The sequence below is a fragment of the Mchenga conophoros genome, linkage group LG15 (assembly GCF_057382185.1).
Source record: "Mchenga conophoros isolate Kocher_MC1m ecotype Shallow Benthic linkage group LG15, M_conophoros_male_GT1.1, whole genome shotgun sequence".
NCBI lineage: Eukaryota > Metazoa > Chordata > Actinopteri > Cichliformes > Cichlidae > Mchenga > Mchenga conophoros.
Genome location: NC_140540.1, coordinates 20,586,849 through 20,605,071, shown reverse-complemented (window position 1 = coordinate 20,605,071; position 18,223 = coordinate 20,586,849). Strand labels below are relative to the sequence as shown.

At 40.4% G+C, this 18,223-nt stretch overlaps 1 protein-coding gene across 3 annotated transcripts in view; it reads right to left on the bottom strand.

The window, feature by feature from the left end:
* fam184ab (family with sequence similarity 184 member Ab) overlaps nt 1–18,223 on the bottom strand; it is a 221,857-nt gene that overhangs the window by 86,645 nt on the left and 116,989 nt on the right. For all 3 annotated transcript variants that reach the window (XM_085247044.1, XM_085247042.1, XM_085247043.1), the window contains one exon: nt 12,050–12,235. In XM_085247044.1, coding sequence (XP_085103170.1) covers nt 12,050–12,235 — 186 coding nt within the window. The remainder of the gene's footprint in view (nt 1–12,049; nt 12,236–18,223) is intronic.

Below are 18,223 nucleotides of genomic sequence, written 5' to 3'. Positions count from 1 at the left end.
ATGCATGGAAAAATGAACTTACTTTTCACCACATTTAATATCTCAGTAAACAGTTTATTGATATGTTTTTGGTCTCTAATTAATGACCAAGTCTTATTTTATAATAATAATAATGTATCTTTTATTGATCCCATTTAACCCATTCACTCAGTGAAGCAGTGGGCAGCCACCAATCTAGCGCCCGGGGAGCAGTGTGTTATACAACATGATGCTCATTGTGTTTTACACTGTGGCTTCCACCTTATTTAAATTAAGATGGACAAAATTCTCAACTCAAGATGTTAAAACAGAACAGAACTAACTAAAGGGGTGATGTCACAGCGACTGTCCATCTTGTATAGAAAGTCAGTGATTATGACACAGAAGGATTAATGTCATGCCAGGTAGCTTCATTTAGAGCGTGAGACAAAGGCAGAATAGATCCATTTAAATTCAAAATGCAGCCTCCTCACAGACAACTGTCATTATAATTTAAAGTGATGAAAGAATGAAGATGACGAAAGAAAAAATGATTAACTAGAAGTGATGAAACTTGGATCAGACAAAAGAATTAGGTGATGAAGATTCATTTCTTCTCATCTGTCTGCTCTGTCATTTTTGGAGAAAAGATGTAAAATTGTGACTGAGTGAGACGGGAATGAATGCTGCTGGCCGCCCTCCTCCTCATCCTCCTCCCCATCACTCTTTAAATCTGAACAATTCTGCACACAGTGCTGACAGCATAATCATGAACAGGACTGAACAATGGCAAATTACTGTGCAGTTGAGAACGCAGTGGGAGGGAATAGGAAGCCATGTTAATCCCACAGCCGTGAAAATCCCACAGAGCCACGGAGGAGAAAGTCTTCGTATGGAATGCATATCTATAACTACAGAAATAATAACAGTCTTCTCTTAGCGCTGCTTTCCCATCTGATCAGGTCTACAGTGGAATATCATTTAAAACATCCTCATTATGCAACTTTGATGCAAGAGAATACTTGATCACTTGCTTTCACATGGCTGTGTGACTGGAATGAAGGACTCTTGAGATTAGGCATCATCACAAGGCTATTTCGGGCTGGTGGAACTGCATGCCACGGCTGCAGTCAAATCAGTGGTAGGCTGCGATTTGGAACAGCAAACCATAGGCTCATTAAATTGGTCCCAAGCCCAGTTTGTAATCCTAGGAGACAATTTCACTGTTTCATATCAGATACAAAGCTATTCTGTTGGTGCAGTATTCTTCGATACTAGGCACAAAAAAGGATGCCACCGATGATCATCTCCTGAAATTATCCAATATCAACTTGTATTTATTTATGCTTCAGCAACTGTTTTCATTGCACCTTTTACAACAGTGACCATGTATACCTCTATGCTGCACTCTAGCTTATATTTGTGGGTCACTTCATTAGGTGTCCCCGTTCAGCTGCTCGTAAATGCAAATATCTAGTCAGCCAATCAAATGTCAGCAACTCAGTGGCTTTAGACATGTATGCATGGTCGAAGTAACCTGCTGAAGTTCAAACTGAGGATCAGAATCATGAAGAATGGTGATTCAAGTATGATTGTTGATAAGGCTGGACTGGTCAGAGTATTTCAGAAGCATTGGGAATTTTCCCAAAGAGTTTACAGCGTGATCAGAAAAAGAGGAAAAATCCAGTGAGCGGTAGTTCTCTGGGAGAAAATGTCTTGTTGATGCCACAGATCGGAAGAGGAAGTGGATCTGATAGGATGTCAAAATCAACCCAAATAACCACTTTTTACAAGTGAGGAATGCAGAAGAATGAACAAGACAAACAACAGCAGCAGAAGACCCCACAAGGTGCCACTGCTGTCAGATAGAAACAGGAAACTGAGGTCACATTTAACATGGGCTCATCAAAACTGGACAACAGAAACCTTCTGGTGAGCCTTGATGTCTTAATTGTGTCATTTGTACTTTGGCATGAACAGCATGAAAGCATGGATCCACCCTGCCTTGTGCCAGTGGTTCAGGCTGGTGCTCGAACTCTATTAGTGGGTGGGATATTATCTTGAGACACTTTGGGCTCCTTAGTATCAGAGGAGCACTGTTTAAACAGCCTACCCAAGTACTGCTGCTAACCACGTACACCCCTTATGACCACAGTGTACGCATCTTATGATGGCCACTTCAAGCAGGATAACACACCATGTCACAAAGTTTAGGTCATCTCAAACTGGATTTTTGAATGTGACAATGAATTCACTGGATTTAAATGACCTCCAAACATAGAAATTTAACAGAGCTCCTTTTGGACCTGGTAGAAGACAAGACATCGTCCGTGTGCGGCTGACAAATCTGCAGGAAGTGTGTGATGCTGCCACGTCAATATGGACCAAAGGATCTGAGGAATGTTTCCAGCACCTTGTTGATTCTGTGCCCTGAAGAATTAAGAAAGTTCTGGGGAAAGTTCTTTTTTGCATTTATTTTTTGGCCTTTTTTCTACACATTTTTGGATTCTGTTGGTTTCTCACATTTTCTTGACTTTCTGTTTGATCTCTCTAGGTCTTGCCTCTTGGGTCCTAAACTACTGCTCTACATTCCTTATATCCAACTGTGACATCTGAATCAGGAGTTTTCTTTAAAGCACATTTACTAATGAACTTTGCAGCATTCATTTCAGACGAGAGGGAAATAAGAAACTCAGTGCTTTCCAAAAAGAAACTCATGTTCTTCTTAAGAGTTAAAAAAAAAAAGGTAATGGGGTAAAAATATATACCATAGAATATGCAGCAGACAAGCAGTGGGTAAAAGCGTCATCTAAGAACTGTGCATGTATGTGCTTAAGCTCTGTTAGGGAGGCCACACGCTGTTCTAAGTAAGTAGCAGTAAAATATTGATGCTAGAAGTTTTAGAAACTCTCATATATGCACAGACACACACACACACACTGTACTGGTTACCACAGCCATATCCTTGAGCCAATGCTCACATCTGTCTCCTTCAACATCAAATCATTTTGCCCTAAATTTGATCACTTTACTTACTTTATACCCTCCACTTGGAGTTTTATGCGCAGTAAATGTCATCCGTGTCCTGGTAAGACTGTGAATTTAAATATATTGGTCTTGCGCTCTTTTCAATGTCGAACTTTCAAAGCTTCTAACAAGCCTTATTTCCTCATTTATTTGAAAGATGACACCCCCCCCCCCCCCCCCCCCTAACAATTAACGTTGTCCTTTAAAGAAGCAAAAGCTTAAAAAGTTCCTTTTTTTACTATGTAGCTTGATGTTTTCTAACATGTGCATGCAATGTGTTAATCTAATTAATGTCTTATTGTTTCTGTAGCAGACACACTACAACAACTCGAGGAGCACTAGTTTAAGCATCTCCCTGAAATAGCACCTAACGCTTAAGACGCTCTTTGTCACCTGTGTGACTCATCAGGCAGCATGAACTGTCTGCACATGTGGCTGTCATCAGCTGCCACTTCTTATTATACTTTGTTTTCATTGAGAACCTATTTTAAATGCCTGTTCTGGATCTGGTTGCTTTGTGACATAATAAAACTGACAAAACCTTCATCGGGTTATTCACATTCCTACCAGCTCAGATTAGGAGAGCCCAGAGGTGTTCCAGATTACATTTATAGGTGATAAATATAAATGCGCACCCACATCAGTAGGTTGCATTTCCTCCTTTGATTTTTGCCAGCTTCTTAGTCACAGTTATAGCATCATTTGATGTATTTTAGTCTATAGACAACAAAAGAAAATGCAACTGATGTCATATGTCGTGCCTGTGCTAGTTGGTGTACTACTTTGAATATGAGTAACAACATGTGCGCAGTAGTATCACCCTGTGATACATTTTTCTCTTGTTAGAGGACTTGCTTTTTGTTTGCATGCTGGTTTGTGTTTTAGCAATGACTGTCTTTCACATTGACACTGAAGTTAAAAAGACTCGAAGCCCTACCATTACCAGGTACACTCAGGCAGAGGTGGAAAGTAACTCAGTACAATAATCAAGTACTATACTTGACAACACTTGACTTGCTAGTACTCAACTTTCTAATTTAAACGGTTCTTCTGCTTCACCTCAACATTTCAATTTTTGTACATTCATAAGAAAATACATTTATCTCTATTCATCTGTTTAGATTTTACAGTCTATTCCATGTGACTGATGGTTCCCAAACTTAGATTTTAACATTCTATTATTCTATTATTAACTTGTAACACCTATGTAATTTGCACAAATCCTTTTAGTAGACTGTTTAAGTATTAATAAGCAATAACACAAAGCTTAGGGCAAAGTTGGTAGAAGAGCACAGAACAATGTGGTTACAGTGATTCTTCTCTGAGAGCATGCAGGATATAACATCACTGCTCATCTCTGCCTTTATTATTACAACAGTGCAAGTCAGAAATGAAGCCGAATCAGCTGCTTGGCTGCATCACTCGGGGTCTGGGTACCTCTCACTGCTAACTCTGTGTGACCATTATATACCGTTTTACAGGTCCGCACAGAGCTTTGATGTTATTCTTGCAGTCGCGGGTTGTTGTTTCTTGCATGGACCATCAGCACCGGCTCCCCTCAGGGCTGTGTTCTTTCTCCTCTGCTCTTCTCCCTGTACACCAACTGCTGCACCTCCACCCACCAGTCTGTCAAGCTAATCAAGTTCGCAGATGACACCACCGTCATTGGGCTCATCTCTGACGGGGATGAGTCTGCCTACAGGAGGGAGGTTGAACGTCTGGTGTCTTGGTGCAGCCACAACAACCTGGTGCTGAATGCCCAGAAGACAGTGGAGATTATTGTGGACTTCAGGAAGCACACAGCCCCACTCCCCCCCATCATCCTGACTGACACCCCCATCACCTCTGTGGACTCATTCCGCTTCCTGGGTACCACCATCACCCAGGACCTGAAGTGGGAGCCCACCATCACCTCCGTCATCAAGAAAGCCCAGCAGAGGATGTACTTCCTGAGGCAGCTGAAGAAATTCAACCTGCCAACACGGACGATGATGCAATTCTACACTGCAATCATCGAGTCCATCCTCACCTCCTCCATCACCGTGTGGTACGCTGGAGCCACTATCAGGGACAAACAGAGACTGCAGCGTGTTGTGCGCTCTGCTGAGAAGGTGATTGGCTGCAGACTCCCATCTCTGCAGGACCTGTACACCTCCAGGACACTGCGGCGTGCAGCTCGGATCTCAGCTGACCCTTCTCACCCTGGATACAGTCTGTTTGACCTGCTCCCCTCAGGCAGGAGGCTCCGGTCCATTCGCACCAGAACCTCTCGCCACAAGAACAGTTTCTTCCCCTCTGCTGTTGGACACATGAACAATAACCACATGATTGTCCCCGCCACTAACACATGACCCTACGCTGTGTCACTGCATCATTTCATGTTTGGCACTGATCACCACCTGCACTCATGTATATATCTTTCTACGTAGCACTCATAATTCTTATTCTCATGTATATATCTCATGTATATCTCATGCACATATCTTTCTTTCTACATAGCACTTTAATTCTTATTGTCTGCACTGAAGCACCGCAGCAATTTCCTAATGTTGTAAACCTCAACATCTGGCAATAAACCCATTCTGATTCTGATTCTGATTCTGATGAGTGCAGCGCTCTCTTTACTTTCTTGTCACTTTTACATGTTTGCCAGTGTTTCACGTTTGCTTCTTTGTACGTCTGCAAATGTGACTTTCTTCTTCGCTCTTTTTAGAAAGAAGATGTAATCATCGCTCCTCAGCAGTCATAAATCACTCTAATACTTTTGCCTCATCTTCCACATGAACTGTCATGAAAAGCCGCTGTTGTGCAACGCACATAAAAAACTATGCTGGAACATTTTTCCTACCCCCCCCAAATCACGCAGACAATCGAGGAACTTATGTAGCTTATTGTTTGATTAATAACTATGATGTAATTACTGAATTACTCCATTACAGAGCCAGAATATCAATGATGTGGCTCATCCGGTTCGCAATCCATCACAATTCACAGGTTCTTGCCAGTAAAATGACAACTGTGACCTTGAGCACACTTTGGGTGAAGACCCATTAGTTGATCACTGTCTGCAAGTCTCTGACCAATACCCAACACTGACTACAGTATATCCATCACTTTCTGCAGATTAAATACTGTAATCTTAGTTTACTTGCCTTTATATGAGGAGTAATTTCAGGTGTAATGATCCCGTCAGTGCTGTCATCCGATAGGGAAAAATGTGAAGATTTTCAGCACTATGAAAAGTGAAAACCATCAGGTTGTGAGAGCCTAACTCACCAATCTCAATATCCAAAAGAAACTTTAATCAAACCTTCATCAGTCCCGGATTGCTAAACTGATTCGTGCGTACTACACAATACGAAACATTTCAGTAAACAATGCATGAACAGTCACAGACTTTAGTAAGCACAAACTTCAAAATTAGGGAAAAAATTCCAAACATCACAGCCCACTGCTCTGTCTATCATCATCTTTCTAACAGATTTTCAATTTCAAACGTTCTTCAGCCTCTCTGAGAGAATCACATCTGCTCTTCCTCTTACACACAGGAAAAACTGCGCTTTTTGTATTCACGAGACTGACAGTCTTGTGACAACAATAAACTGAAAATGTTAGTCGGATCTTTTTCCACCGCCTGAGAGGAAGCGTTTCAAAGAGGGGCATCACCTGAAATTCAATATGAAATTAACTGAATACCGAAGCCAGTATTCAGCATTTCTTTACATTTTTGGCATCAGCAGAAAAAAGCTATTGAAACAGTATTTAGACCTTTGTGAAAAACATGTTACAAAGTGTCTAGGAAAACACAGCATGTATCTTCTTTATAGCTCTTGCGGCAGTGAATAAAGGAGAGTTTTTGTACAGATTGCAGAAACAGGCTTGTGATAAGTTACTTGTTAGTAATCCACACACACAACTTACATAAGATCATTTGTGGAGAGGTAAATGAGTATGGCTCACAGTACAGGACTATATTAATAATTGGGAATAGGAAAAACTTTCATTTTCAACCTAGATTGTTAATAATCAACATAAATCCCCCCCCCCACCACCACCACCACCACCACACACACACACACACACACACACACAACTGCAACCTACTGTAACTGTAGCCAGTGGTATAGAAAAACATATGCAACATAATGCGGGCTGTCTGTCATTCCACTCGTTCGCTAATGAATACAACATGAGCAGACTGAATTATCTGACAGGACCACATCCTTTGGCAGGCCGCAGATCCTTAGTGCAAAGAACCCGAGCGAGCCGACAGCTTGTATTTTGACTGAGTCGTTCCTGATTATCTGTCTGCTCATTGTTTTATAATATCAACTCTAACTACACGGTTATTTGCAGTAGGTGCCTCCCGGGTTATGATAAAGTTTTGTAACAACATGTCACCACTTATAACTGTGACTTAGAGGTAGAGCAAATTTCAAACAGGGAGGACGTTCGTCAAACAATCCAGGTGAGCAGCAAAAAGGAAACAAAAAAATACACAAGAACAATGGAAACAAGAGAAATACTACAAAGTATAAAGTAGAAATAAAACACTGACTTGAGGGAGTCTGTTGCTGCCTGGGTTAATAATAGCTAAAGTCCAAACGGGACACCGAATCTGATCCAATTCATCAGATTTCTATCATCAGTTTTGTGATCTAGTGTACATTTTTATCCCTGTCAGGTTACCGCTGACAGGGATAAGCGGAAGAGAGCGGATGGATGGATGGAGGTTACCGCTGAATAATTAGATTTCAAAATGAAATATAAAAACTTGACGACAGAAAGTATATCATACATAAGTATGATATATTTTATGTCAAACTTTTATTCTGTACATGATGACAACAGGGTGACACAAGCTGATTATTAATGACTGTTCTCTTTCCTCCTTATTTAAAAAATCAGCATTGACTTGTGTTCATATTCCTCAGTCGTTTGAGTTGCCATGGTGAATTGTGATATCACTGTTTTATGTGTTATAAACTACATAAAACTACACGTACTTCAGCTAGTTTGAAAGTAAATTTAATCTCAAAGTTTAGCTCTCCAGACAGCAAATTTTCCATCACATACTCTATATAACCTACAATATGTCTGTGAAGGTTCTCAGTCATCCAGGTCATCGTAGTCAAAGGAGCTTGCAAAGGGAGGAGGGAGGACAGACGCAACAACATTGTCATCCCCTATGTAGCCGGCGTATCAGAGAAACTCAGGAGAGTTTTCTCCAAGCATGACATCCCAGTGTATTTCAGACCCAGCAACACGCTCAGACAGAAACTGGTTCACCCGAAAGACAAAACGCCAAAACACAGACTTAACAATGTGGTGTATGCTGTACAGTGCAGCGAGGAATGCCCAGACCTCTACATTGGAGAGACCAAACAGCCACTTCACAAGCGCATGGCACAACACAGAAGAGCCACCTCCACAGGACAAGACTCAGCAGTCCATCTGCATCTTAAGGATAAAGGACACTCTTTCGAGGATGCCAATGTTCACATTTTGGACGGAGAGGACAGATGGTTTGAAAGAGGAGTGAAAGAAGTCATCTATGTCCACTGTGAGCGACCATCTTTGAACAGAGGCGGGGGTTTACAACACCAACTCTCTGCCATCTATAATCCAGTTTTGAGATCCCTTCCCAGACGCCTTAACGCCCACTCGCATCCTGGGCCATCTGACCTCAGGAATTCGCATGATAAGGTGGGGCCAGGTTTCACAATGAACACACCCGAAACTCTGGCTGATTGGGACCCACACCCAGTTTCACACCTTGGCTCAGGCGATTAGAGGATCATCAGGGGTCCTTTTGTCCCTCTGTGGGGGGATACTCCCACTAGGTTTATATCTGGGACTCTCCACCATTTGACCTTAGAACTGAAGAAGCTTCTCGGATGAGAGGTGAAACGTCTTCAAGCAACTTAAAGAAGTCCAGACGCTTTATTTGCAAGCTCCTTTGATAACCTACAATACTCTACCTGCTGTGTAGCAAATGGTAGAGAGGAAATTACTGATAAACACAGAGGGTCATTTAGGAGCGAGAGAAAAATATTTCCTTCTGCAGTTAGCAGACCACAAACAAGAGAGTGAATATTGGACAACAGTCTAAATAAATAATGAAGTTACTCTGTAAGATGTCAGATCGTATCAGACTGCTGCAGTCAAAGGTTAGAGAAGCGTGTCTACTACAAGATCAATGGATCAGTCCCGGGTCATCTCTCTCGTCAACACCACTGCTCCGCTGATGCTGTTTCAGCCTACAGCTATGTGCAAGTGAAACTTTCCTTAAAAAATACATGCTAAATCAAGTTGGTCAAGTTAGTTTGTTAAAAATTATTTCCTGAAGACTAATCCATCCATCCATCCATCCAATCCAATCCAACTTTATTTATATAGCACTTTTAAAAACAACAAAGTTGACCAAAGTGCTTTCCAATAATAAAACAGAGATAGCAGTTAAAAACCATACTTTAAGCATACAATGAAATCAATAAACAAAATAAATATATAATTGAAAAAGATAAAAATAAATCAGTGTATATATTAAATATCACAACATGAGTAGAATAAACAATAAGATATACAATGAATAAGATTAACAAGGTGGAAAGATTAAGAATGATCAACAGCTGACTACAAACTGACTCTGATAATACTCCTAGAAAGCCTTTGAAAAAAAGTGTGTCTTTAAAAGTGATTTAAACATTTCAAGTGTTGGGGCCAGCCTGATATGGAGGGGCAGTTTGTTCCATAGTTTGGGGGCCACAACAGCGAAAGCTCGGTCCCCTCGGTGTTTCAGTCTCGACATGGGGACAGCAAGGAGTGACTGGTCAGATGATCTCTCAGATCATCTGACCAGTCTGACCAGTCAGACCAGTGTCCTTTAACCATGCAGATTAAAGGACACCAGCATCTTACTTACCAAACATTTTTGTATTAGATGAGGTCAGTACCTGAAGCCAACGAGTTGCTTGTCATCTTGAGCAGTTCACCATCTCCTTCTTTCACTTTATTTCTGATTGAATGCAACATTTGACAACTCTAGCTTTTCAACATGTGCAGTTCTAGGGAATTCAACAGTAATGGCAAAGTTTGTAATAAAGCTGCCCAAGCCTTTACTGGACGAAGAGTGGCCCTTTTACCATACATTTTATACAGTTGTCCTAGGTGTGCGTGCCACCAAGATGTCTGATGGCCTAGCCCCCCCCAAAAAATCACCACAGAAGGTTTTGGTTAAACGTATTTAACCTCCCAGTGACTAGTATGCAGCTGATTAGCTCAAAACCGTGCAACAAGTTCACACTAGTTAGCAAGCTAATATTAGTGGGCTGAGATCACAGACACTATAAAAGATGAACACAGCTTTTGGGCCTGAAATTTAAGTTAATGCAAAAGCACCTTAACCGTGATTCTTTTTATTGGTCAGCCAGGAACCACTGCACTAGAAAAACTGGGGAAATGGCCCTCAGCTCACTCTCCCTGTGACCTCACTAAACATTTCCTGATATGTTTATGGGCCCAATCACTAGTTTCTAATCATCGCAAACAGCAACTCGGGCCCACTACCTTCCATTATTAACCCAATTACCTGTACTGCTGTCACTGTCAGCAGGCACCAGTAGACACTGTCACTATGATTTCCCATCACAGTAATGGCGACTGTGCTGGATGGTGGAGCACACAAATCGGCGATAGCAAGGCACCACGCGATGACCATGTTTTGACATATTTTTAGCTGCACATTGTCTTGTGACTAAAATATTACCAAAGCTCAAAAGTGCATAAAGTTAAAAAAAAAATCTAATGCATCAGAACAAATAAAAATACTTATGCACCAAAAGTTAATTTACTGTCACATCTGGTGTCCATCAGAAATTCTTCGAAAAACAGAATGTTTACGGCTTGAGAATAGCTCCGGGCCTGATGATGCAGGATCAATTAGCATACAGCTGTTCACATTCCTTCGGCTTCGAGCAATAATCGCTGATTACTCAAGATGCGGCAATCACAAAATAAACCCCTGTTGATTTTCATTCATTGTGCCCTGTGAACCCACCATCTGATCCATCCATGTTTTAAAGCTGCAGTATACAAAAGTGTTTTTAGAAAGTGACATGACATAAAAACACTCAAACACACTGGGCTTTAACACTCAAAAAATGCATAAACATGCTTATTTGTTCGTGATATTGTCCCAGCTACAGTCAGCAGATTAGACAGGCGACCCACACAAACAACAACAACACTAAGGCCGGCTAACAGCAGCACTTCTCAACAGAAAGGTTCTGTACATCCTCAACAACTCACCTCAGTATTGGAGAGAAATAAGCTTCACTGACTCCAGAGGCTCCACATGGACACCCAGCTGACATAAACAGCAGACTGACAGAGTTGTTTGTACCTACAGCCGCCATAATTAGGATTACGCACTTAAATTTCAGAGGAGTAAAAAAACAGAAATGGACGGCAATCAGCAAGCTACTGACATCTACAGCAGTGGTGAGATTTCACAAACTGTACCTTTAACTCTATGTTTTTTGGCTTGTTTTAACAGACAAAGGAAGAAAACTTGAGATGCACTGGTTTAGCCCATTCAACCCACTATTTTCTTTAAACTACTGCACCGAGGCTAGTGTGAAATTTGCTCAAGTCCCTCCTCACAGGCTACATTTTAGTAAAGCCTGAAAACAGAGGCCAGAGGCACTGCAGAATTCTAGTTTCCTCTCCAACTACTTCGGTTTCAACCTGCTGGATTATCTATTTTTTTTTTAAATAACTACACCAGCTTTAAATGTAGTCGTTTCTTCTTTGTAGTTGGGACCTTTGTTATGATTGCATGTGTCAGATGCTTCACTTCATAATAAGGCTCTGGTCTGGAAGAACCTTCGTCATATCAGAGGTGTACACTGGAACATTTACAATAAAGGGCCCAGGCCAGCCCTGTATGTCTTTCTGTCCTTGAAAACAATGAAAACATGTCCCTGTGTGTGTGTGTGTGTGTGTGTGTGTGTGTGTGTGTGTGTGTGTGTGTGTGTGTGTGTGTGTGTGTGTGTGTACTCACAGCCAGAAGGCGGTTCTTGTCCTTCTCGGCGTTGTTGAGAGCGGTCTCCAGGGTCACCCTGTTCTTCTTGGCGACTTCCTCCAGAGCTCGAGCTTGGCTCTCCTTCATTTGGCTGGTCTCCTCTTCGTATCGAGCTCGCAGACTGTTCACGTCCTTCTCGTGGGACACTTTCTCATCACGGAGGGTCTAAAAAACACCGAAAACGCACGTGCGAACTTAAATTATGCTCAAAGGTGAGCGCTGCGATAGACGATAGACAGACACAGAGCTCGGGCTGACATTCACAACATATGCTGCATTATTCAGCCATATTGCCACCGTTTGCTTGGGGATAATCCTCCAGGCTGCCTCTATACAGTGCTACTCTTTCTCGCCACGTCACTCTCATGTGTTATTCTTTGAACAGTAAAAGTTGATAAAGCCTGGGCACAGCCTATCTGGGATTACTGATAATGGGGTTATTGATTAGGACACAATGAAGCCCATTATCAGTCTCAAAAGTAAAGATACAATCGTTTGGATTCTAGATGTCCAACGGTCTTTATCACACTGGTGTTCAGGTATTGTGTTTTTTAAGTATGCTAAAGCAGTCTAGCTGATAACAGGAGAACTTCTTTTTACTCATTATTTAAACAGTAGGTCTTTGAGTTCATGCAGAAAGAAACAAACAGACTTTGGGATGTTTTGTAGTGAAGTCCCAAGTGAAATGAACAGCTGCTGATTGAAGACTCTGACCAACACGTTTTAAACATTGTAAAACGATCTTTAATATAGGCAGGCATGTAATATTATGTTTGACAAAAATGTAACTAAATTAGGTGCACAGAAACTATATTTGACTCTGCAGTGGGACATCGCAAGATGATGACAACAGCGTATAATACGGTGACCTTTGGGATAAAATAAGAAGCAGCAATACGGAGACCAAACAGTTCAGGATATGTTGACCTGATCGTGTGGCTGTTTTCACTTTTTTTTTTCTTTTCTTGTTTTCTTGGACAAGTCCAAATATCAACTTTGGTGTCCATACAGGAAACAGTTTTGATGATCTATAGTATCACTTTACATATGAATTATTTGTTTAAGGCAAACACATCAGCAGTGTTAGTTTTAGTCATAATGCATTTTGGCTTACTACAAAACCTCCTAGTGGTAAAATGTCAATGTACCAGTGTTGTACACTCATTCAAACAATCAACTATGGTTAGAAGTGCTTCACAAGTACCTGGATGATGTACAGTCAAACAAGTAAGTAAAACTCTTGCCCTTCTTGCCTGCAGGAAAGAGAGGGACCTGAGAAATTTTCAACCAAGTTACAAGAGCTAGCAAGACAATCACAATTCTCAGTGTCATCTATGTACATTAAGTGCACAACTTAGATCATTTAATTTGAGACAACACTGTGTCAAAGTTTACAAACTGCACTTGCAACTGAACTAATGAGTACTGTAAAAAATGCTCATCTGTATAGATAAATCCAATAGTAATTTTAAATTTAAGAAAAAAGTGAAAATTTGTTCAAAACAAACTTCTAATGCGACCCACTGATGAGTTACAGACGTGACAGATGTTTAAGAGGAGGAAAAACATTAAAAAGCCTGAAATTCCAAGTTAAAATGCTAAGTTAATGAGTATAAACACAAAAGAAATATGTAATGAGCATCATTTAAAGAATGAATATAAGTTATCAGCAGTGATTTATGTGTGGATGAAATGAGAGGAGAAGCTGTAGAATAGCAGAGCAAGGAGGCAGAAAATGCAGTGAAGAACAGATGTAGAAAAGATGTTGTTTAGAGAGACACAAGGAGAACGAATGAAGTCCTGCAGAGTTAGGTTGTTGTCAGGCTCTATAAACTGTGTAACTCAGAGATGAGCAGACAGGCAAGAACAAATGCCCTCTGTACCCAGCAACAGTGCACTGGGTTTGTTATTGGGAAGCTATTATAGTATGAATCAAGGCTACAGTCAAAAAATAGTGATTTTCAGGGGAAACAGACAAAACAGACAAAAAAAAATTAATATGCAAGCGCTAAAGTTTGGTTTTAATCAGGAGAGCAGCTGTTTCCTCTTTGCATGGCTTTAACAAAACTTTAATTGGCTAAACTTCGCCAAAAAAAAGTCACAAGGGAACTGTAATACACATGAGCTGAGCTGACTCACACAGTGAGCGATCTGAGGGAACATATCCTATTAAAGACTATACCAAGATTATCTGACTACTAATGAGATTAGAGTTAAAATCAGCAGCTCTGTTTCCAGCTTTAAATTTGATTTGATTTGATTTGATTGGTAATTTATTTCAACATGTGAACAATATACAAGTACATTTAGAAAAGAAATGAGAGAAAAAAAATATACTATACAAATTACATACAAAAAAACATTCTGATTAATTTACATGTTGAAAGGGAGTGGGAAATTTCTGTTCGTTGTGTGTCTCGGATTAAAAAACTGTAGCTAAAGGTGTAGATAAAGTTAACATGTGGGCTCTGGTTGTGGAGCTGGGTAGGTTCCTGGTTTCTTTGCGCACTAACAAGAGATTGGCACCACACCAATCATCTGGTGGCAGTAGCACATCAGGGCGTACTACAGGCAGACATAAAAGGGATGGCAGGAAGAAAACTTGAAAGTAACTGATAAAAATAATTTTTAAAATAAGGTTATATATATTTTTAAATTTAAATTTGCTCAGTCTCAGGAGTCCACACACTGAATTTCAGGTAGGCCATTAAAGGCTCTGACAGCATTTTTACTGATGACAAGCGTATGCGTTATTTGATGGTTATTTTATTAAAATAAATAAATAAAGAGGCTACGTGGCTGGTAATAGAAGCGAGGGATTAGCTGAGTGAACAATTAATCTTTGGCACCACAAATATATGTTTGTTAAACTAATTGCAAATGTCATCAGTGTCACCGACTCACTGTTGGGTTACGCAGCCACCCATCACTTACCCAGGGTTGCACTGTACACTGCACTGTAGCCGCGACAGCTCCCCTCCCCTCTCGCTAATTGCTGTAATAGATGTAAACAAGCAGGGTGGGAGGTGGAGCAGATGACATCTAGTAAAACTTCTGCAGTCCACCAGTCTACTTTGATGTAGCGAATGAAAGGTTGAATGTAGCGTTTGAGTCCGGCCTGTCATATAGACTATGCCAGCCTTAATTAATTTCAAATCAAACTATCAATATATATCACATTTTACAAAAAAATCCCGTTAACTGTTTAGGAATTACAGACATTTTTAAATACAGATCACATTTTTAGAGGTTCAAAAGTAATTGGAGGATTCACAAGCAGTTTCATAGCTTAGTTATTATTATATAACAAATGAAGCAGACATAATATCTGAAGTTGAATTAAAATGTTGAATTTCACGTGTCTCAGCAAGACACACGAGACAACTAAGGTGGATGAAGACAGAATTAATTCCATGGTTAAGAGAAGTAACATCTAACCAAGCTAAGAACACCTTTGAGCAGATAGCTGGTACCTCCATCTGATCCTATCACTAATATCATCCTCTGTCACACCAACCTTCTGCATGTCCTCCTTCACTATACCTGTGAATCTTTTCTGTGGTCTCTGGCAGCTCCACATTTAAAATACTTAGCCTAATATGCACTCTCTCTCATCTGCACATGTCAAAACCATCTCAGCCTTCCCTCGTTTGAACTTTATCTCCAAACAGCTCAACCTCAGCTGTCCCTCTGATGCAGTCATTTCTAATTTCTAAACATACATCAAATCAGGACTCACTACCATCTTGTAAACCTTCCCTTTCAGTCTTGCTGATATTCTTCTGTCACAAATCACCTGACCTACTCCTCCCTGTATGCACTTTCTTCTTCACCCCTCCTGTGCACTGTCCATTACTTTGAATGGTTGACCCCAAGTATTCCAACTCATCTACCTTCACTAACTCTACCAATTTTATGTTTATCTTTCCACCTGTCTCCCTTTCATTCACACACATGTTCTGTTTTGTTTCATTGTTTCATTCTGTTGTTTGCTTCATTCCTCCTCTCTCCAGAGCATACCTCCACCTCTCCAGACTCTGCTTCCTACTCTCCTTACAGATCATAATATCATCTGTGATCATCAGCGTTCACAGAAACTCCTCCCTGAGCTCAGCTGTCAACCTGTCCATCATGACCACAAACAAGTAGGGGCTCTGAGCAGATTTAATCTCACCCCAACTTGAACCCATCTGTCACTCTTACCACACACCTCACCAGTGTCTTGCTGTCCTCATAAATGTCCTGTACCTCCCCTCACATAACTTCTCTGACGGCTCATCAACTTTGTCCATCTATAGTGTGTCCAGCTTCACATACAACTGACTGTAAGCTTTTCCTTTGCCCCCTCACTCTTTCTTGAACGCCTACCCTCCCAGTACTCCGGTGTACTATTTTTAATCTCCATGCTATCTCACTTTTCCACCCTCTTCCCTTGATATTCTCACTCTGATAACAAAATTTATATCAATGGACATAAGTGGAGCCTTGCATGGTGGTGGATGCAGAAACTATAACATTGTTGTTGGTTTATTAGATGGAGAGACATCTGTATCGGCATCTCATGGTATTAAAAATCATATCCTATGACATACTAATACCCTAGTGTTCTATATACTTTAATGGCAGTAAATTTACTGCTTCAGAATTAATAGCGTAATAGCTCCCCAGCCTATTTAGTGATACTAAATGCTTACATAACCACAGAGAGCCCATTACAAATTATATTCACTCATTACAAATTAAATGTTTGCTTAAGTGTGATAAACGTAATGTGTAAAACTCTTCCTTTGTCCACTAAACTAAACTCTAGAAATACTAGGCTTAAGAAAAATGTGAATATATTAGCTTCTCAAGTCATTTAGACTGACTGATCAACATAACTTCTCAGCATGACACATTTTACTGTCCTAAAACATGTACAGTTTATATCTCATTCAACCTCACAATTTTCATTAACCCTACTGAGTGTCTGGCAGATCATCAGACACTGGCAGCAACATGAAAAAACTTTAATCTCCGATCAAAGAACGATCATATTAGTGTGCAGTAATTGCTCAGAACCAAAGGCTGTTTTGGAAAACTACCAAAAACAACATCTAACAAACTGGGCAAGCCTGCTGTGTTATCATATGGCCAACAAAGCCATGGGCGCCACATCTCCACAGTGTGACACAAACAACAGGCCATGAACATCCTGAGAGGTTAATTTCTCCTTTTGCAGAGAGACAGAGGAAAAAAACTCAAAGAAATAAAAGCAAACAAAATGGGAGAGAATGGTAATAAGAGGGAACCGAAATGAAAACCAAGGAAACAATTAATCTAATGACTTTTCACACATGTTCCCTAATTAAGTCAGGTCAATGAAATTATCATTATAGTTCCGTCTCTTCTTGTTCACTAATGTTGCTTATTTCGAACCATAATTGATCCAATCTTTGTCTTAAAAAAACAAGGAAAGAAGAAAACATGGTCTGCATTGCCAAAAAAGATGCAAATTTATATGGATTTCACTTGGAAGGAACTGTGCCAAATATCACTACATTAACAATTAAATGTAATTATAAAAATCATCTTTGCAATGTTTACATCAAGGTAATTTTAATTTATTTTACAAATACGATACATTCACTATCATTCAATTGTACAAAGCATTTGTTTTTTACGGGACTTTTAGCAGTAAGTATTTACATCTAAAACACTCATGAACCCATCTGAGTCAGGGCTGCTATAGCTGATTATGAATGGTTCTTACTGTTTTTGTTTTGTTTTCGGTTTCAAGCCACTTCGCAACCCAACTCTGTCTCAGTGTAGCAGAAAAAGTAAATTAGCTCTTTATAACTTCAGTCAATTATCCTTCCATGTTTTAACTGACTTGGTCAGTGTCTCATCTGTTGGCACCGTTTCCCTATCTGGTCCTGCTGCAGCCCTCCTCGCCACTGGCTTTCATATGTAAAGGGTGAAGAGGTCCCTGAACAGAGCTGCACCGCCAAATATAAATTACTGCAGATGGGAATGCTCTCTTCCCAATTTCTTGCTTCACTGCCCGTTCAGCTTGTGACTGTTTTCTTTTGGCATTACATGTTATGTTCTGTTTACTCACTTTACTAAACTTTAGAGGGGAACATTCAGTTACTGTGACACTCATGTTCAGTG